At 49.0% G+C, this 21,905-nt stretch overlaps 1 protein-coding gene across 3 annotated transcripts in view; it reads right to left on the minus strand.

Moving 5' to 3' along the window:
- Positions 1 to 522: 522 nt before the first annotated feature.
- Positions 523 to 21,905, minus strand: part of NRBP1 (nuclear receptor binding protein 1) — a 33,414-nt gene continuing 12,031 nt past the window's right edge. For 2 of the 3 annotated variants that reach the window (XM_014946386.1, XM_014946389.1), the window contains 13 exons: positions 20,520 to 20,614; positions 16,122 to 16,145; positions 4,451 to 4,534; positions 4,135 to 4,193; positions 2,912 to 3,010; positions 2,705 to 2,837; positions 2,394 to 2,496; positions 2,060 to 2,110; positions 1,818 to 1,953; positions 1,686 to 1,739; positions 1,278 to 1,341; positions 1,137 to 1,192; positions 523 to 945 (listed from right to left, as the gene is read on the minus strand). In XM_014946386.1, the coding sequence (XP_014801872.1) occupies positions 847 to 945; positions 1,137 to 1,192; positions 1,278 to 1,341; positions 1,686 to 1,739; positions 1,818 to 1,953; positions 2,060 to 2,110; positions 2,394 to 2,496; positions 2,705 to 2,837; positions 2,912 to 3,010; positions 4,135 to 4,193; positions 4,451 to 4,534; positions 16,122 to 16,145; positions 20,520 to 20,614 (1,057 nt within the window). In that variant the 3' untranslated portion in view covers positions 523 to 846. The remainder of the gene's footprint in view (positions 946 to 1,136; positions 1,193 to 1,277; positions 1,342 to 1,685; positions 1,740 to 1,817; positions 1,954 to 2,059; positions 2,111 to 2,393; positions 2,497 to 2,704; positions 2,838 to 2,911; positions 3,011 to 4,134; positions 4,194 to 4,450; positions 4,535 to 16,121; positions 16,146 to 20,519; positions 20,615 to 21,905) is intronic. The other variant, XM_014946388.1, reaches the window with a different exon arrangement.

Genomic DNA, 21,905 nt, shown 5'->3' on the forward strand with positions numbered 1-21,905 from the left:
TGCCGCCTCCCCACCGCGGCACCGCCCCGGCGCCGGGCCCCGTCCCGCCCCCGCCCGCCCCGGAAAGAGGCAGCACTCGCGTATTTACAAAACAGTTTATTAAAAATAGGAAATGATAGAAATGAGATGCAGGAGCGGCGCTCGGCGCATCCCCGCACCCCGGGACGGGATGGAGCCGCGGGGGCGGGTCCCAGCGCTCCGCCGGGAGCCGGGCGGCCCCGCAGCCCCCGGGGCACCGGGAGCGGGGCGGAGGCTCCGGGGGACAGCCCGGTGTCCGCACAAGCTGCAGCCCAGCGACGGGCCGGCGGCTGTGCAAAACCAGTAAACAAAGTGCGGCGGGGAAGGGGGTGGGGGCCCAGGCCCCCCCGGCTCGGAAGCAGGGAAGGAGGGGGGTAGAGGCGCCAGAGGCAGCGGCAAAGTGGGGTGCAGAGAGGGGCAGGGCTTCAGGGCTCGCCCCTGCTTACCTTTAAATTAAAAAAAAAAAAAAAAGAAAAAAAAGAAAAACGAATACCAAAAATTCTGTGCTGTGCAAAAGACACTTTGTACAATTCAAACAGAACAAACTCCATGCACATGAACGGGGCTGAAGAACACCCCCAGCCAGGACCCGGCTCCCCGGCACCGCCTGGCAAAATCCCAACAGAAACAGGGCTGGAAATAATACTGATGCGCAAAGTCCCCTTTAATAGGCGGGCAGGGAGGATTGTCGCAGCCCAGCCACGGCACATGCGGGACGAGCTTCCAAGCGCTGCAGCCGGGGTCTCGCTGATGCCCTACAGCGATGGACAGACACACAAGGGGTCACAGGCCACGAAGCTGCGCTGGCCGCCCGGGAGCCGGGGGGGGCTAAGATGACACAGTCACTGCTGTCAGGGCTCCGTTCCGGGTGTAATAGAACTTGCTGAACGCCTCTTCAAGTAAACAGGTAAGTCTGCTCTGGTCAGCCTGGGAAGAACAAGCTGCAGTGAGGGGCAGGCCCTGCCCCTGCAAAGCAGAGCTGGGCTGAAGCCTGCCAGGGCATAGGGACACTCTTACTTCTCCTGCCTTCCCAGCTAGAGGAGTGATCAGGCAGAAACCACTTAAGTTTGAGAAAGGAACGCAGATCTATATCCCTACCTGAGCCCCAGGACTCTTACCTCGCTGATGAAGCCAAGCTGGACCAGTTCAGCTGCCAGCTCCTGGATGTTGTCATCTGTAACACAAGGAGGGGTGTGGGTTCCAGGTCTGAGCGCGCTGCCAGCCCCAGCGCACCCCAGTGTGGGAGGAAAGGTACTTACTGGGCTGCAGGTCACAGCTCAAGTGTCGATTCAACTTGTCTTCCAGTTTCAGCAGCAGCGTTAACTGCAGGGCAGAGAAGTTCTTGTGAGGGACTGCACGGTGGCCAGAGACAGGAGCATCCCCAGAGACCCCCCTCAGGGTAGGAACCATCCCCCTCCGGAGCCCCACAGAACAACCACAGCCAGCAGCACCGTCCAGCAGGTGAAGCCTGAACCCGGGAGCGGGCTGGAAACATTTCCTGCGGGCCAGGTGGGACAGGGGCACAGGGCTGGGCTGGCTTTGGGCCCCAGAGATGGCAGCAGAGGGTGGCAGCAGGTACCAGCCGCATGTCGGCCACTGGAGCCACGTGCTCTCACCACTGCCCTCGTGCACCCCGGCACATGCTCAGCCAGAGGATGGGAACGTACATGGTGTTTCACCCCCTCCTCCACGGACTCGATGTTGCACTGCATCAGCACCACCTGAAAGAGGAGCAGAGACGCCCCGTGAGTGGCTGCAGAGCTTGGCTGGGGAGGAGGGACGGAGTCCCCATCGCTCACCTTGCGGGTCTCCACCTCAGCAGGCTCCGGAGTCGGGGTCTTCACTGACGGAGGAGCAATGGGGGATTTCACCACCACCTGCTGGGGCTGCTGGGGCCGTGGCATCCCGAAGGCTGTCAGTGGGTAGATACCGTTCCTACAAGGAAGGAGCAGCAACTGAGGTTATGTCTCTCTGAAATTTTTCCAGTCTCACACACACACTTAAAGTTGCCCTTAAAAAAAAACAAAAACAAACCTCTTACCATACATCCTCCAGGAACTTGTCCAGCTCCAACGCTGGAGATTGTGAGAAGCTGGGGGAAAAAAAAGAAAGAAAGAAAAAAAAAAAAAAAAAGTACTGAGGTGAGAATTCATCTAACAGAACCATGCACTTAAGTCTCTTGGGTGCAGTTTCAAATGCCCATGTCCTAAGCAGCCATGCCAGTGGGCAGGAGGGGTACAGACAGCCACGGTTCAGAAAAGCTAAGGATGAGGCAACTCGAAGGGCAGAGCCCCAGGCAGATCCCTCTGTGCCCACCCCAGTGCCCCAGCCCCCGCTCCATGTGCGGCCCCTCTGAGCACACCAGGGGAACTCACATCATCTTCACTCCTTCCCTGTCCGCATGGTTAATCTCTGCCAACACTGCACTCATGTCAAGGTTCTTGGTCATCTCTTCTAAAGCATTTTCAGGAATCATATCTATTAAAAAAAAAAAGTTAAAACAACTGCAATTCCTTTCCAGCCTAAGGAAAGCAATAAAACCCCCAGAGGCTGCTCATTTCCTGTGCTGCCCCGAGCAGGCAGGCCACTGCAGATGAAGGTCTTGGTTTCCAGGGTGCCAGTGGCACTGACAACTTTGGGGAGCTTTGCAGAAGGCGAGGTGTGGCACCTGGGGGCCCATACTCACGCTGGTGCCCAACGATACAGTGTGCAGCGAGCAGCTTGAGTGATGGCACCTCAAACAACGCCTGGTGGAAGAGGAGCTCCCGGGCAGTAGGACGCTTGCCAGGGTCCTGTTCTAGACACTTCTGAATGAACTCCTGGGAGACAAAAATGGTATGAGACCACATGCAATGCCAACGTGTCTGCAGGGTGCTGACCCCTCCTTGCTCACCCTCTGCAGGGGGTCCTCCAGCAGCTGGATGGCACTGTTGATGGCCTCCTGGGGCACGTAAGAGGACTCGCCGTTACCCTGTATTTCCAGCACCGCCATCTGCAAACACAAAGCAGCGCATCAGACCCCACTGAGAATCACTGACCGCACTGAGCAGAGCTGGAAGAGACCACTGCCGAGCGCAGGATCGCAACAGCCGAGTTGTTTGGTGTTATTTAAGGTCACAGTTTGCGAGGCAGAGAGAGAATGAGTGCCTCATTACAATAGCTCATTTCCAGCGCCCTAACAGATTGCCAGGGAAATCTGAAAACTACGCCAGTTCACCTCAGACAGTATCTCCATTCAGAACCTCATGATCCAATGGCCTGTACTTCTGTTTGATAACTCCCATCCTCTAATGAAGCAGTAACTGGATCACTGCCCGAATCTGACAGCGTCCCCCTAGCTGCATGAATAGCCCTGTACTGTGGGCAGAACAACATGCACACAACGCCACCCAGAACTGGCCCCAGCCAACACAAATTCCCAGCTAGGAAAGGCTGGCAAGAAGATTCCAGAGAACATCTTAAGACTTGATTCAAGTTTTGCTTCCTAAAAGTTGTGTGTTTCTTCCTGCTTCACTTATGGGACATGCAGCAGAAGTTCAGAATTCTTTGTGTTGTCTCATTCTGGCAATTCTTCCCAGAAAATACTCCTGCCAACAACACCCGTTTCCTAGACTTGAGCCTGCTGATTGCAAGGACAGAGGAACCACTGAGCTGCTGAGGTCAGGCACATCACACGCATGCCTGACTGCGACCAGCACCTGTGTCAGCTGGGGACAGGCTGGCCTGGAAAGGTATGGACAACTGTCCCCTCCTCCAGACACCCCAAGAGGAACAGATCCTCCCGAGAAGGGGGGTTCTGTTCTCCAGGAACATGAAGCACAGTTGGTAGCAGTGACTGTTCCCACCAGCCGGTGGGTCAGACCTCAGAACTGGCCAAGACCTGCAGAGTAATGAATTACACATTACTGAATTTCAGAAAGAACTACACATTACTGAGTGTTTACTTCTCAGTAAGGCACCTGGGGAAGCCTTGACAGGGATCCCTCCAAGGCAAAGTGCATTTGGCTCAAGGGTCTGTTCCCCAGCTAACCCACCCCTAACCACAGCATCTCCACAGAGCCATCTTGTTCCTTCAGGTTCATCCCCTGCTCCCCAGCCAATGCGCTCTGCACTCACCTCCAGTGCACACATCCCAAAGGAGTAGATGTCCACAGCAGTGGTGACATTGGCAACTTCTGTAAGACAGAAATAACGCTGTTATCAATCCCTGTCTGCATTCAGCGGGACCAGCAGGACCACCTCTCCATCAGGCTACGATAATCCTGTAGCCTTCTCCCCCTCCCCTGCTATCAAAAGACAGAGGACTCGAAGCATTTAAGCAGATAAATAACTCAAAACTGTTAATGTGACATCTCTTGGGAACCTGTGGTTGAAAACAAGACACAGAGCAGCTTGGAAGCATTAGTAAGGCCAACAAATAGCCACACCATACCTCCATATTCTGGGGCAAAGAAGTGCAGGTTCTTCTGCTCCTCACGACAGGTCTTCACGTGGTTGTTAATTGTGTCCGGTGCCACTAGAAGAAAGTCATGAACACTTAGGATACAGGAAACTGTATCTTATCCCTGACTAAGTCCCAGGAAACACATGCAGCTCCCGGGCCTTCTGGTGCCCAAAGGGGCAGCAGGGTGGAGGTAAGTTGACCCTTCATCAGCCCCTCATCTCAGGTCACCTGCCCTGGTACACTTCTCTATCGTGTCCTTGGCTGCAGATGGACTAAGGCAGCTTAACATCACTCTCTAAGAGCAAACCTGGAGGCCACAGCTTCTCCTGAATGGGAAGACAAGCTGGGCAGGACTCCCTGTTGGAGTTTAAGCCCTGAAAGCACCCAACTTAACATCAGATCTATGGTGTTTGTCACAAGCAATTCAACTACAACAGAAGCCCTAGGAGCAGCCAGAGATGCCAAAATCACTGCAATCAGTCACTGCCTCAGGGCTCTAGGAGAGGGACAGAAGTACAAGGCAACTCTTCCACATATCAGCAGGGCACCACTGCTAACGTGCCTCAAGACAAAAGTCAAGCAAAGCTGCTGACTGGGGAGAGATGACCATCCTGAGAGCAGAGGCCTCCCGGCAGCCAGCACCTCCACAGCAACCAGGAACCACTCAGGGCTACAGGGAGGGAAGGGCTCCCAGGCACAGCAGAACACAAGTATGGGCCCCCCATGAAAGACAGGCTTTGAGGACAGCCAATTCTGGACAGACTGCAAACAACTCTCCCAAACCAAGCAGCGGGCTTCAGCAGGGAGACATTGTGAGGTAGGCAGGGACCACAGATGATTCCCATTCCATCTGAAGCTCCACTTCCATGCTTGAAAGCGCCCGGCCCCACAGTCTCAGGCCCACCTCCTAGACAATCGCAAGAGGTCCCAGTCTGTTCTGCTACAGCATGGACTTACATGGGATGTGACAAAGTGCCTGTATTTTTCCAGGTGTTCCTAGATTGGGGCAGGACACACCAAAGAGTATTCCCAGCTGAATGAGACTGAACTAGTTCCCAGCCTCAGAGGAGAGATGTTCTTTGGGCTCTAGTCAGACAAGGAAGATCTTCCTTGGTAACTCAGCTCAACCTTCATATGTGGCACCTACCAAATCATACTATTTTATTTGAGCATTGGACACTGAGCCTGCTCCAATGACCAGTGTCTACTTTCCCAACCAACCATTCACGAGTAGTTTACTGCTTTATGCTAGCTTTCACCCTGGGAGTCCAGTAAGATTACTTCATTCCCAGCGCTTACCTGTTCACAGACATCACTGGGTCCTCTCGCTAAACTCTTTGTCCTCCTCTGAAGACCTGCTCTGTGTTTTCCCAGTGACACTGACTGCTTTAGATGAGCTCTGGCCAGAGCGATGTGCAATCACACCAGTTCTCCCTACTGGAGGCTCTGCCCCAAGGGATCTTAACGTTGCATATGATGCATGTGGGTCACGTTCCTCCCTTAAATGGCTAGTGGCCACAAGATCCCCCTCAGTCCATGAATGATGAACTCTAGATTTCTGTGCAGCTTTGTATTTTACACTACTGAGCAAGTCACAACTGGAAATTCTCCAGTCCTCTAATGTCTGCCTGTGCTTCTGGAGGATAACCCCATCTGTCCCATTTCTATTAAGAGACTCAACGTTCACGAGATCAGTGCCTGAGGGACCCCGAACCCCTATGGGGACCCCTTTCTCAGCTTCCACCCCATCACCCTGCCTCCAGCCAGCAGCCACAGGGAGATTGCCCCAGGTCTGTCCAGCATGGCCAGTTCTCCTACTGGGTCTGCTGAAGAGGCTGTGAACCTGCTTTGGTCTGTGCCGGTGTCTGCCCTGAGCAGCACACTGTGTGTGTCCAGTCTGTTGGTGGCTCCTGAGAGAGGACAGGCTGCACTGGGTCCTTTCCCAGAGCAGGATTTCTTTGCCGTTCCTGCCCTTTCCCATCCCTTTCTGGAGATGTTCTAGCCAAGGAGGCAAGATCAGGTTTAGCAGTACCGGTCCCTCCCCACTAAGTAATTCCTTGTTTTCTACTCAAAAGAACAATCCGCCACTGTAAACCCAAACAGTTCAATACTGTCAAATGAGGTTTTGCCTTCTTAAAAAAAAACAAAACACCAAACGCCCCCCCCACCACCTGCCCCCTACTGCTGGAGACCTGCAGGAACTACAAATAATTCTGCCTAAATCTACAGTGCCCCACGGGTCGGGGCAAGGGGTGGAGACAGGGATGGCTACAGCCCACACCAACACAGTGAAGCTTTTGATCAGAAACAAGTTTTTCCTCAGAGTGACCAACAACATTACGATTTTGACGTTCCCCTGAGGCCTAGGCTGTAACAGTCATTGGATCTCACTGATCCCAAACGTTGATTGTCCCCTGCCTGCAAGAACTATTCCTTTGTCACAGTTTTTGCAGAACAGGCTTCAGAAACCCTTCTGCTCCAAAGTCTGAATTTAATTTCATTAATGGAATACCATCTGTCTTTGTGCAGCACACAGCATATGTGAACTATCAAACCCGTGGTGTGAACCCTGCCAAACCCAACATTTATCATCACACGCGTGGTGGTCTTTGACTATTGGAACTAACCAGACATCTGAGGGTACAAAATAAGACTTATTTTAGAATCACAGGATTGCCTGGGTTGGAAAGGACCTTTCAGATCATCAAGTCCAAGCATCAACCTAACACTGACAAAAACCATCACTAAATTGTATCTCCGAGCACCACGTCTACCCGTCTTTTAAATCCCTCCAGGGATGGTGACTCCACCACTGCCCTGGGAAGCCTCTGCCAAGGCTTGACAACCCTTTTGGCGAAGAAATTGTTCCTAATATCCATCCTAAACCTCCCCTAGTGACACTCGAGGCCATTTCCTCTTGTCCCATCGCCTGTTCCTTGGGAGGAGAGACTGACCCCTCCTGTCCTTTGCTCCCGTTTAAGAACAGGGAAGAGGCACTCATCAATCACAAAAAGGCATTATCAACAGAAACCGCAGCCAGTGATGCAAGTTAGGCACTTCCATACCAGAAAGGCGAGTACAAGGGAATCCTGGCCCAACCTCCACCTATAATGGCTGTCTGTGCCTCCTTAGGGACTTGGTAATCAGCTTCTCCGTGTCCAGGTCCTCAGACATTCTGCAGTGGCATGTGTTTCTGGAAAGAGCTGGGCTTGCTCTGTCTGCGGGAGCTTCCAACTCAGACACACAGAAAGGCAGTTTGGAATTTGCTGTTGTGGGTCATCCAGGGATCTGCCCGCTCTGGCATTCTGGTCCCTGTGCCTCCAAACTTGTGGAGTCCCACTGGAACTCCTCAGCGTCTTTCTGTCACTGTTGCAGAGACTGGCTACGTGGCTGGGTACGATTAGCCACACTTGGCCAGCCTTTTTACTGTTCTAGCAGTTTATATCACATCTCCTGTGCGACTTGGCTGGCAGTCACATGAAAACCTTGCTCTGTTATTGCAAAGCTGAAGCAGAGCAATGGATGGCATGAGACTCTGCCAGGTTCCTCCCCAGGTGCCTTCCAGCCGAGCAGAGACGGCCTGGCCAGACACAAATCTCTTCCATTCATCACTGCCACAGCAACGACCCGCTACTGAAGTCAGCTCTGGAAAACACTGCTAGCATGTTAAACCAGGCAGACAGAAGTGCTGCTATACCTTGTGAGGGCATTTTAGAGGCTGAGGCAAGAAAATTTGGGTTTGGTCTGGTCTAGTCACCATTGTAGGTCCATTAGCACAGGCAAAGGAGCTTCGCCTGAACACGCATTTTAAAACAGTTTACCATATGAGATGAGAACACACACTTTAAGGCACCTCTGACACAAGCTCTTCTGACCAATGCCCACACGGTTGCTACCCACCATCCACTACCACATTTAGTGATGACTCTTAGTTTTGTGAATGATCAGATGGATGAAGGCGAAGGACAGTTATGTTGAGCAAGACAAAAAATGGAGGTCAAAAAGGGAAGCCAGATCACCAACATTAACAAGTCTCTCTCAGCCACAGAGAAGATGTCTGCAAGGGGAAGACTACAGGACACAGCACCACATGACTGACCAGCGTGGTAGGGAATTAGCAAAGCAAAGATGAACTTTGGAAAAGGATTCAGCCAAATATGGTGTCCGAGCAGAGCAGGCAATAGGAAGAGATGTGATGTGCAGTAGAAGGTAGGACAAGCAACTTGCCTTCAGCAAGCTGGACTCAATCTGACAATGAAAGCATAAAGAGAAATAACCTGTGTTCCTATAGGAACACACAGAGCCCACTGGACTTCCCCAGCCCTCAAGGCTGTGCCAGAGCAGAGCTCTCACCAGAGGCTCACCCTCACCAGGGTCAGCAGCTCCTCAGAGCACCCAGAGTCAATAGGTGTGTTGGCCAAGAAGGCACTCGGTGGCTTTACTTCCCAGCTGTTGCCAGCAGCAGGTTTGAGCAGAGACACCCCATCACACAGCATTTTGCCCTTTTAAACACTACACGCTGCAGGAGAAATGTTCCTCTTGTCCAGTGTCCAGGTCACACCTACCTTTGTTCTGCATCAAGCGCTTCCTCCTCCAAGCAGGAGAGAGTCTGCCCAATGGCTCTCCCTTTTCTCCTGAAGCAGCCACCCAATCACTCCATCTTTCCACCATGCCTATGCTGCATGGTGCCAGCACCATGGGGACCCCCAAATGACCAGATGAGTGTGAGACTGTCTGTTCGCAGCTACCGAGGGACAGCCACAGGGGCCACGGTAGGTTTGAGGCCACATCATTATCCCTGCACTCATATGCTCAAGACATTTTCATTACTGCAAAAGGCTGTAAAACTGCACAAACCCAAGACATTTCACAGTTCATTTCATTCGCACACTAAGATGACAAATGCTTTTTTATTAGGAAGGGCAAAGCCTAGAAAATAAGCAACTAGGAAACTACTGGGAACAAGAAGAGGTATAGACCCATTAAACACTGAGTCAAACAGGAAAAGCAGTGGCAGATTTCAGCTGATCACAGAACACAAGCATCATCCTACAGCCCTGCAGATCTCCATCAGGGATCATAAACAGTGTCTGCAAAGATATTTGCAACACTGAGACACCAGAAGCCAGATGATTTTATTTTTTAAACAGTTGAATATCTAATGAGATGAAGAGGCAATGACGTTCAGTATGAGAAGTTCACTACATACCATTTCCAGTGCCCGACAACAGCCCCCAGCTGCTTACATCCCTCGTCATTCTTGCCACATCCATTGACATTGCTGCTGAGTGGCATAACTGATCTCTGCTTAAAACATTGCCCACGTCTCCCTCCTGAGAAAATACTGCTGAGGCAGAACCCATGGCACTCTCAACAGAGAGCTGATTTTGTACAAAAATTTGTGTCCTATGAGAGAGGTATCCTTCTCCACAGAAATTAATACAGAATCATAAAATCATGGGATGGTTCAGGGTGGAAGGGACCTCTGGAGGTCACCTTGTCCAACCCCCTGCTCCAGCAGGGACACCCAGACCCAGGTGCCCAGAACCATGTCCAGACAGCTCTTGAACAGCTCCAAGGATGGAGGCTCCATCACCTCTCTGGGAAACCTGTGCCTGTGTCACCCTCACACTGGAAAAGTGTTTCCTCATGTTCAGAGGGAACCTCCTGTGGTCCAGTTTGTGCCATTTTGGTCCTGGCACTGGGCACCACTGGAAGAGCCTGGCTCTGTCCTCCTGGCACCCTCTCTGTGGGTGTTTATGCACGTGGACTCAGTCCCTTTGAGCCTTCTCTGCTCCAGGGTGAGCAGCCCCAGCTCCCTCAGCCTTTCCCAAAGGAGGGATGCTCCGGTCCTTCAGTATCCTGGTAGTCCCTCACTGGGCTCTCTTCAGTCTGTCCACATCCCTCTTGTGCTGGGGAGCCCAGAACTAGACCCAGCGCTCCAGGGGTGGCCTCTCCAGTGCTGAGCAGAGGGGAAGGATTCCTGCCAGCAATATTATGCCTAACGCAGCCCAGGACATCGTTAGCCACCTTTGTGGCAAAGGCACATTGTTGGGCACACGAATGAGCAATAGGAAGGAAAATGCTCATGCTGTGCCAGATTGCTTGAGAAGCAGTGGATGATACTTTTATGTTTAAGTAAAACAAATTTGACCACGTTCATTACATGGAAGCAGAAAGCAGAAGTCAGCAGAGCAGGAAATGCAAGACTGTGGAGCTAAGAAGAGATAACGAGGACCTGTAAGGTAAGAACTTGTCAATCCTGGCTGCATGCAGGCTCTTACACAGGGACTTAGGAGCTTATTAGCACTTTATCTGGAAGAGTTCATGGTACAAACAACTTCATTTCAGACAAAGTGCGCAGGGAGATTTGAAATCTGCACTTAAAGTTGTTTTAAGTTCTAATTTCTAGACCAGAGGAATGAAGGTCCTTATGGACCGAGCAAACTTCTGCTTGGGCTGCATCATCTCACTGCAATACAGCATTTAGATCAAAAAGATGCAGGGGCAGCAGGACTACCGTTCTTGCTCAGTTCTTTAATTAACTGAAATGGCACGGCACTAATTAACTGCAGGAGCCTCACATCACAGGGCAAAAACTACATGCAATCAGAAAAACAAAAAAAGACATTCACTGAAATACTATGGACCGAGCTACTCTGGGGAATCTTGTACTCCCAGACTAACATTGGAAAACAAAGTCCCCAGAAACAAGATTATGAAAATTATTTTATGTTTTGAGCAGCTCTGCTTAACAGAAGTTTGGACTAAACCAGTATAAATGCATATTCAATTAAAATGCAATTAGTTTGAGAAATTCAAGTTTAAATTTCCTTGAATTTCAGACTTCACATCTCTGCGATTACCGTTGTTTCACAACACACCAGTGAGGCTGCACAAATGACCTTGGAAGACTTAATAAACAGAAAAGCTCACCCCCTGAAAGCAGAAGCCAGAGGGAAAACACCACTCAGCCCCTCAAGGCCTAAATCACAGAATTGTCTGGGTTGGAATGGACCTTTTGAGAACACAGCTCACCTCCTGCTCACACAGGTCGCCCAGGACTGTGTGCCATTCGGTTTTAAGTATGTCCAGGGAGGAAGATTCCACAACTTCTCTGTGCAATCTCTTCCAGGGTTTGACTATCCTCAGAGTACAAAAAGGTTGTTTGTGTTAGATGGAACTTCACATATTTCAATTTGTGCCCATCGCATTGTCCTGCCAGTGGGCACTACAAAGAAGAGCCCGACTCCCTCCTCTTCATTCTCTCCCATCAGGTGCTTATACACGTTGACATGATTCCACTGAGCTTTCTCCTCCCAGGTTAAACAGCTTCAGCTCTCTCAGCCTCTCCTCCTACGGACAGATGTTCCAGTCCCTTAATTGTCTTCATGGCCCCGTTCAGGACTTACTCCATTAAGTCCATACCTTTCTTGTAGTGCACAGCTCAGACACAGACACAGCACTCCAGATGTGTCAACAGTACTGAGGAGAGAAGAAGGATCACCTCCCTCAATCTGCCAGCAGCGCTCTTCCCAACACAGCCCAAGATGTTGTTGGCCACCTTTGTTGTCAGGGTACACTGCTGGCTTCTGGTCAGCTTGCTGTCCCTTCCAGGACCCCAAGCTCCTTCTCTGCAAAGCTGGTTTCCAAAAGCTCAGTCCCCCATGCTGGTACATGGGGTTATTCCTGCCCAGCTGCAGGACATTTCTCTTTGATAAACCTCAAGAGATTCCTCTCAGCTTAATTCTCCAGCCCATCCAGCTCCCTGTGGATCGCAACACACCCATCTGGCGTACCACCACTCCTCCCAGTTTGTATCATCTGTGAACCTGCTGAGGGTACACACTGCTGATTGTCCACGTCGTTAATACGATGTTAAACAGGACTGGCCCCAGTGTTTAACCCTGGAGTACACCACTGGTGACGTGCCTCCAATTAGACTTCGTGATGCTGGTCACAGCCTTTTGGGCCTGGACATTCAACTGGTTTTCAACCCACTGCACTGTTCACTGATTGAACCCATGCTTTGTCTGCTCATCTATGAGGTTAAGGCAAACAATACCCATTGCTGTCCCCCTGCCTACTGGGCCAGTCACCTCATGGCAGAGGGCAACTGGGTTTGCCAAGAACTCCTGACCACAGTTTTGTATTTGGAAATAGTTTCCAGAGTTAGTTACTCCATCAGCTTCCCAGGGACTGAGGTGAGGCTGACCAGTCTGTGGTTCCCCAGATCTTTTCTTGCTGGAGACAGGAATGACATTTGCGCTCTTTCAGTCTTCAGGAACATCTCCCATTCTCCATGACCTTTCAAAGATAAGGACAGCGGCCTTAGAACAGCACGAGCCATTCCCCTCAGCATTTGTGTGTGCATCCCATCATGTCCAATCTTTTTTTACGTGTTTCCTAACCTGACCCTCCTCCACCGAGGGTAGTTCTTCATTGTTCCAGGCTTTCCGTCTGGTCTTACGGGCCCGGGATTCCTGATGGGCAGCCTTAGCAATAAAGACGGAGGCAAAAAAGGCAGTCAACACCTTGGCCTTTTTTGTGTCCTTTGTCATCTCCACACTGTTGAACAGAGGGCCAACATTTTCGCTATCCTTCCTATTGCTGTTTACTGTAGAACCCTCGCTGCTGCCCTTCACTGCCAGGTCCAAACAGTGGGCTTAGCTTTCCTAACCTAGCACATGACTGGACAGGATCGCTACAGACCTCCTGCATCAACTGCCTCTGCTTCTACAAAAAAGTCTCACATAACATTCCTAATAAAACTCTTCAGCAATTCGGGAGAACGCTAAGCATGTCATCCTGTTGGTGTAAAATACTTGCTAAGTTCGGATTGAAGTGATGTTTCAAGAACTGGCTTGAGGAAGCCTTCCAAAATGTTCCAGAAAAGGATCCCAAAAGAGGCAGACATATGCAACTGCCTTATTAATACTAAAATGGGTAGATGAAGACCTGGATAAGATATCCCCTGACCTATACTAGAAATCCACAGAAAGGTAGAGAAAAAACACCATCCAGCAAAGCTGAAGCAGCAGGTGCCTTCAATGCAACCCAAAGAATAAACCTGACCACAGAAAAGGCAAGTTCTCAAACCTGCAGCACTAAACTGGGAAAATGAAACCTTTTTAGAAGATCCCCTGTAATTGAAAACAACAACCAGTCTAAAAGATAATTGTTTTCTGGGGTTGTCATGAATGAGAACTCACAGCAGCACACAGAAGGTAAACTGAGCAAGGAAGGCAAGCACATGAAGCAAGAGCCAGCTTTAAACCTTCTGCAAAATAAAAACAAGAGTTTATTACCATCGCAGCACAGGAGGAGGTAAATCTGTGAAGTGCGTGTTCCACCTGGTGACTTTGCAAAGCCAAGGACACCAATTCTTACCACTAAATCTGACTTTAAAAGAAACAACACCCTCCCCTGAAAAGCACAGGGTAAATCATAACACACACACACATTCAGTCAGTCTTAGCTGCAATTTCAGACACTAAGCCCAGCTATTAGAAACCCACTGATTGTCACTTACCTATGACTGCTCCTCCTGCCCCAAGGCGTGTGCTTGTACACAAAACCCAGGCCTAGTAATCATAACAGCAGCTTGATCATGAGATGTTTGTCAACTTATTACAGTTAGAAATTAACCTCACACTATTCCACCCAGTTTGTTCAACAGAGATTCTCAAGAACAATCCAAATATGAAGAATCTTCACTTTATGACTGGCTTTTACACCACTGGGTGTACAGACTCAAACACAGACCAAGGCAAGACAAAGCCTTGGGGGAAAAAAAGAAAGGAGCCTCCATTACACTCTGAAGCATTCTGGGAAAGAGTTCCTCTCAAAACCATTGATCTCATTCTCAGCAGCATCCATGGTCAGAGACAAACCTCTTCCTCTGCTTCTGAAATTCTGCCTTAGTTTTGCCAAGTTTCTAAGCAACTGCAAATGTTTGCCTAGGTAGAGGACATGCTTGACTCTACACATAAAACTGTACTGCTAGAAGGAGAGCTACATAAAGTCATATTAAATCTTCCTAAATGAATGCTAACAAGGGTGAGAAAAAATTTCCATTTTTATGACAGATCTTTCTATGTTCGCTGATTTCAACTATCCATTATTTTTTCTCTAAACCACACTTGCCTTGCTAAAAAAAGCCAAACCAAAACAAGCCAGATCCAAGATATCCTAGTAACCCCTATTGTACTTCCACATCACCTACTAAGTGCCTCCAGGTGTCTGTTAAGGATGTGAAAAACAGCATGAGAAGTCTCTACATATCAGGTAACAAAATCCAAGAGAGTGAAGTAATGACTAAAATAAGATTAGTTATGAAAGCGTGTCACTCACAACCTCACTAGCTCAATGCTCAAGTGAAACAGGAGCCTTATGCCCTATATTTAGTGTTTGCAAACCAAAATCACTGCCCAGTATCTGAGGATTAAACAGTTTCCAACTCTCATATGAGCAGTACACAGTGATACAACTGAACTGTTAAAACCAGTTCTCAAGAGAGCAGCTAAGGGAGCTCACTATTTCAAGGCCATGGATGCTGTTCAGCACAAGCAGCAGCAGCTTCTCCAGCCTGAAGATCACTGGCTGCAGCCATCCCCAGGGAGATCTGGCCTCCTAATATCATGAGCCCAACTACATCAGCTTCCCCCTCAGCTACATAAAATCCCCCAGATTCAGCTTTTTGAGAGAGCCCCTGCTCTGCTGGCGATGCAGACAGACACCACCTCCTCCTCCTGCACATGGAAGAGGACAGAGCCCGTTCCACCACTTCAGCTGACAGCTGGTAGGTTCCCAACACGGTAGAAACAAACTAACCATTGAGGACAACCCTGATGGCAAAAAAAAATATAATTATTTTAAATGTAAACGCAGCGTTCTATTTAACAGGTTTACAAATTGCAGCATTCAAATTATTCTCTAGCCCCCGGCAGCCCAACTCCCTCCTCATATGCACGAGTTTCCCCAAAACCAGAGCTTTGGGGGAACAGCAAGAGTAAACCTTACTTTACAAGGAGGGACTTGTTTGGGTGGGACGTCTCCCTGGCCATCCGGAGCCAGACACATTCACTGAAACATTCATCTTGGAAACAAAACATCTAAGGAGTTAAAACTAAAGCAAGCAATTGGGTAGCCAAGCACAAAGCAAAGGCTAGTCCGGGCTCGGTGCCCAGCCGAGTCTAGCAGAGCAGCAGCGGGACAGAGCCTAATGGACGTGGAAAGTTCAGCTGGGAAGAGCTGGGAACGACGCATGGGCTTGGCGTGACATGCAGGAGCCAGCATGCACGGGGGCCCAGGGACCAGCAGGCTCTGGGAATGGGAGAGGAGGAGAACTAACAACCAGGAGACTTCACACACGGCAGTGCTCCCTCTCTGTAAGGCTTCGGCCGGGAGCAGCGGGAAGGGGCTGCATCCCAGCACAAACACAGGGTCTCAAAGGAGGATGCACCAGAGCCAAACAGTTTTACATCCAGCCTTATAGCAAGGGAACACAGTATAAATAGATTAGAGTGTGTACGTTTGTGTGTGCTACAAATATAGATACACACACACATATATATATAAATATATATATATACACACAAATAATGTACATTACATATATAGTGGTAGTCACATCACAGGAGCGGAGAAGTTTGCTCACCATTAGCAAAAATCCTATGAAAGACTGTTGGTAACAGAGCAGCCCGTAAGCGGGAAGTAAAACAAGATAGAAGTCAATGAGTTGATGAAACAGCAAGCACTTAACGTTGATAGAGACAGCTAGGTCAGAATCACAGCAAAACATAGACAGGACTGAGAACCTGGCCCTGCCTCCAGTCACCTTTTAAAATAAGTTTACATACGGAGCATTGGCATTTCTAATTGAGAACCAGACTGGGAAAGGGAGACAAGACACCTCTGAGCAAGTAGAAAATTTCAGCTGACTCTGAGGCTACACAGCTGGAAATTGTTTTTTCTGCATGTGCTCTGCAGGCCCTCAGCACCCCTTCAGACGACAACCACCTTTCTCTACATCCCAGCAGCTTCTCCTGGGCATGGAGCTTAGCAGCAGAACCCACACTTACAAACCTGGCCACAGAATTTAATAGCAGAGCTAATACCAAGTAAGACTCAGTCTCCTGGCACCTTGGCCTGAAACTGAAAAGAGACAGACTGCAATTAAATCCATAATGAGTGCTAGAGGTCAGGCAGGTTGCAGACAGGAAAGCCCATGCACCAGCAGTGTCTGGAGGCACTGTTTGGAAATACACTAACACAACACTTCCCTCTGTCTCTGCTGAGGCCTCACTCAGCACACGCCGATTACGTGGCCATGTCTCAGGGGCACCAAAGACACTACAAAACACTCCAGTTTGAGGCCTCAGTTCTGCTGGGGCACTCCAAGAGCTGCCCGAAAGGATTTTTAATTCAAAACCCATCACCTCTTTCCAGCTGTGAGTGGTTCTTACGCTCCCAATGGGAATTACAAGACACCTCCCAGCACTGCGATATTGGGGCAGCATCCAGCGCCCCATCTGAACGCGCGCAGAACCTGCGACCACTCGCAGCAAAACACCTTCAACGTGCTCCCTTCGCAGGTCCACTCCTTACGCAGTGCAGACATGCACAGATCCAAACGTGGATCCTTTGGAAGGCCACACAGAAAACACCTTGGACCTCTCACAGGGAATGTTGTTGTCTGACCACTGCTCCAGAAAGCAGCCGGAACCTCCGGTCTCTGGGATGACCATTTTAGGAACTGTCAGTGCTTCTCCTGTCCTGATCACCCGTTCCCCAAAGCTCCCCACTCATTTGATGCTCTTCCTCCTTACATCTATTAACCCTGTACTTTATGGCACTGAAAAAACCTGTTAGTAAATTAATGGTTATGGATGGCTTTTGCATTTAAGCAGTATGAGAAATCCTCCCCCATTCCTGCTCCCTCTTTGTTCCACAGATAACTCCCAGCAAATAAAGATTTCATCCTTCTTCCCAAAATTCAGTGCAACAGTAACAGTAATACCCTACTACTAAATTGATCTATTTTCTTCCTGCAGTGCACAAGTAGCTCTAGGGAAAAAAAAAAAGGAGGAAAAAAAAAAAAGGAGGAAAAAAAAAAAAAGGAGGAAAAAAAAAAAAAGGAGGAAAAAAAAAAAAGGAGGAAGAAAAAAAAAAGGAGGAAAAAAAAAAGGAGGAAAAAAAAAAGGAGGGAAGAAAAAAAGGAGGGAAGAAAAAAAGGAGGAAAAAAAAAGGAGAAAAAAAAAAAAGATGCAAATAGAATCATGTAGCACCTTACCTTGATGCTTCAGAGACTGGGCACCAATAAGCCGACAAAGTAAAAAAGGGGGAAAAAAAAAAGGGGGAAAAAAAAAAGGGGGAAAAAAAAAGGGGGAAAAAAAAAGGGGGAAAAAAAAAGGGGGAAAAAAAAAGGGGGAAAAAAAAAGGGGGAAAAAAAAAGGGGGAAAAAAAAAAGGGGGAAAAAAAAAGGGGGAAAAAAAAAGGGGGAAAAAAAAAGGGGGAAAAAAAAAGGGGGAAAAAAAAAGGGGGAAAAAAAAAGGGGAAAAAAAAAGGGGGAAAAAAAGAGAAAGAGTGATCCAGAATTACATGCAGAACAGAAAAGCAGTGATCAGTCCTGTTAGCGCATGTGCTTCTGGAACATGAAGTGGCAGCAAGGAGTGATACAGGTAAACAGGCTGCTCCCACAGCTAAACCAGTGTTACAGGAACAAGTACTGGCATTTCCAACGCCACAGTCACAGGCACTGCTCTTCTCACCCCGCAGACAGAAGGATGCTTTGCAGAATACACTACAGCTTCCTTTCCCTGGGGTTTTGCCCCAGTTCAGAAGAATTCCCTTTTGCTTGAAGTAGAGGGAAGAGGAGCTTTCAGGAGCACAGCCCAGAATAGTGCTGGGGACAGAGACAGCATCACAGCTCAGATCATAGTGCCCTGAATCACTGCACTCCTTAAACACATGAGAATTACTGCCTCGCTTCTTTTAAGTAAATGCAAGAACGTTTTCAGATACCAGCCAGCCATAAGAAATAACTACACAGAGCAATAAACATGGGCCTAACATCGTCAGTGACCCCAGAGCAACCACCACTTGAGGGCCCAAATGTGAGAACAGCACCTCTGGCTCCTGCGGAGTCAGCAGAACTAGAGAATCTTGAGCTCAACCACATCCAGCAGGTCCGATTACGTAGTTTTGATGGTCCCAGTTGGGTGGGCACTACAGGAATATTTTCAGCAACACTGGCAGCTTTAATTCCAGCCTGCGCTGGAACCACAGCTTTCACATCTGGAGGACTCCTGACCACAGTGCACTCGCGCTCACTTCCTTTTATATGTAAGAAAAGACCAGAATCTCCCAGAGACAGATCACTTCTGAACACAAGGTGAGCAAGGCAGTCTACAACTGTAGGCTAGAAGAAAGTTTGCTCAGAAGCAACTGCAATTAAGAACACTTCCAGCATGTGTCCTCTTCTGGCTAAGGATATCTTTGTGACAGTAGGCAGACATCCACTTCTCTTCGGAAGAGCCCAGCAGTCTCATTGCCTCTGTCACACCGTGCCTAACAGAAGCAAAGCTCTGTGGAACCGGGGGGAGTGGGCAAAGGTGTACTGTTTGTGACCCACCCTCAAAGAGCCACCATTCTCCTCAACAGCCTCTGAACGCTCTGGAGAACATCCAGTCTGCTGACCTGCAGAATCTCCTTTGGTAAAAAGCCATGGCTCTAGATACCAGCTTCAAGTGGTTTGTTTTTACAAAGTGCTGGCTACCAATCAGAAAGACTGCAGCTCTGTGACACCTGTAGACTAAACTAGAAAGACAGGGATCTCTTATGTACTCAAGCCTACAATAGACTTCCCAGTAAGTGGCCTGAATGGCATACCAGAGCGCCAGCTCCGGTTGCCAGCACACAGGTATCAGATGTACGCAGCTCCTGGGAATTCCTCCACCCAGACTAAGTCTGGGAAAGATCATGAAGTGAGCCCCATCAGCCTGTATGAAGAGCAAGATGTCACCAAGTTTACAGGCAGGTAGAAAACAGAATGTTCCTTCTGCCATGACCCAGTCTCTTGGGTACAGGCAACGTATCAGAGGATTGCTAGGGAACAGAGACCCCGACTCTGGAACAAAGAGATAATACAAGAGCTCTTTGATGACAAGAAAGGCCACAGAGGTCTGTGGTTTGAAGAGAGGCTATTCTAAGATGGCAGGCAAAGCAGAGCATTCTTTCCTGTCAACATCAAACCAAGTACTCACCCAGACAAAAGGCTAAGGGTGGCAAGTGCACACCCTTCAGAAGTTGGGGGACAGGTAGCAGAGCTGTCACCTGAAAGGATACATCAAGGTATAACATTTCGCACCCTAACTGCAGATGGTTTTTTAGAGACATAGGAATAGCAAAGGTTAAAAAACCAGAGTACACGAGGATGCACTGCACTGCAGAAAAATCACTTACAAAATGAACTATTTCAGCACAGGTGGCTGCCTGAACTGGGCATGTCTTTGCCAAACAAGCCCAAGGCAAGCTAGCACCCTGAAGCCCACGCCAAGGTGAGCGATGCTGAATGAGGACACCAAGAAAAGCAGCTTGCTGCAGCTGAGTCTATAGCCTTGGTTGCAAGTGTTGGCTGCTACAAGAATCACTCCCGTGGCCTCAGCAGACACAGTTCTACAGTCAGCTCCCAAAGCCCCACAACACTGAAAGAGAAGAGAACTCTGTGTGCATCAATGTGAAAAAGACTGCAGAGCAGATGAAAGAAGGATAACGTGCACGCAAAACTTCAGCGCCATGTCTTGGGTCACTAGCCTGAGATCAAGAACTGAAGAAGGGGCTAACAAGGGAAACAGTAACTAGCGTTAGTCCTTCCTGTGCACCCGGTCCAACCAGAAGTGAATTCTGCTATCAATTGCTGGCACAACTGATGCGGTGGTGGAGGAACACAAGTACATACACAAGCATCATGCCAGATAACCCTGAAAAGATTAGATGCCTTTTTCTGTTTGAGCAGTCTGTCTCATAGGCAAAGGTCACCTCCAACAAGTCTTACCTGACCCGATTTTGATCAGTCCGTTGTGCTGAATGAAGATGGTGTCACAAGTCAGGTTTCCATGGATGATGGGGGGATCACAGGAGTGGAGGTAGCTGGGGATGCAGAACAGAGCTCTGGTTAGGACACAGCCGAGGCTGAGCCAGGAATCCCTCCCTCCATCCCTTCCCTGCCCCAAGCAACACCAGAAGAGAATGGGAGGGCAAAGGGCACGTGCCAGGGATTTACAGTAGCAGGGGGGTGCAATTAAATGACTGTACATCAGCCTCTAGGCTAGGAGAGTCACAAAAATTAAGCAACTGTCTCTAATGAACAACGTCCGGAACATGGGGAAAAAAGAAAGCTTTCTCTGATCAGTTCCCAAGAAACTCAGAGTACCAGGGTTAAAGAAACCATTTCATCCATCCCAGCACTGCCAGGTGGGTGCAGAAAGCATTCTGGTTTTATACCAAAAAGATCAGAGGCTTATTCTGGCCCCGTTCACAGGGCAGCAAAAAGGCACTCAGTGCTGTACCAACACGACTGGTCATGTTTTCCAGCAGGCACAAATAAAGCTGGTCAGTGCTTTGAGGACACCTGGCTTTGTGCCTCACTCTGCTTGGTTTCACATTAGCAGCCTGCACAAATAAGGACTGTCAGCTCCCAAAAGCTTATTAGAACCTCAGCTATTTATCAACAGCTACATTTAGCCAAGCGCCGCAGAATTTTCTCTGTGGAGCAAGACTCTCGCTCTGACATCAGGGTTATTGTTTTTCCCAGGCTGTTATTAGCTACATACCAACTCTGGCTCAGGTAGAGGAGTCTTAAAATCAAAACAAAACCCCCACATTCTATTCATCTGGGTTACACTAAGATGGCTTCAGAAGATGTGCATCATCAAGAGATGTATAGAACCACATACACTTTTAACAATATCACACCAGGATAATTATGAAGCCACTGCATGCTACCGAGCCACAGCCTGCTGAGACTAAGACAGGTTTTCTTACTCCTCTCATGCGGAATTTGATTTCTCTGAGACTTCTTTGCAACATCCTCTTGGCCATGGTTATAAAGTTGGATACTCTGAAGAGCCCCCTAATGCTCAGCTCCCATACTCACTATCAGTTGCAGCTGTTGGGATCTAGAACCTCCATTGCACATGGTTCTCTGTTCTAAAGCCTTCACTAGTGTCTAACTGAAGACCCTGGGATTGTTACAGAAGTGCAGCTGACACTCTGCAGGCCACAACTGGAAAAGAATCAGGCTGAGTGGCTGAAAGCACTCTCCAGGCTCCATTCCCTGAAGTTTGTTACCATTTGGCAGCATGTACGTTTACAGCTTTTCGTATTCTAGCACAAGAGAGGCTACACTTAAACAGATGGCCAGACCCCAAAATCCGTAACT

The sequence above is a fragment of the Calidris pugnax genome, unplaced genomic scaffold (assembly GCF_001431845.1).
Source record: "Calidris pugnax isolate Ruff unplaced genomic scaffold, ASM143184v1 scaffold165, whole genome shotgun sequence".
In the NCBI taxonomy this organism is placed as follows: domain Eukaryota; kingdom Metazoa; phylum Chordata; class Aves; order Charadriiformes; family Scolopacidae; genus Calidris; species Calidris pugnax.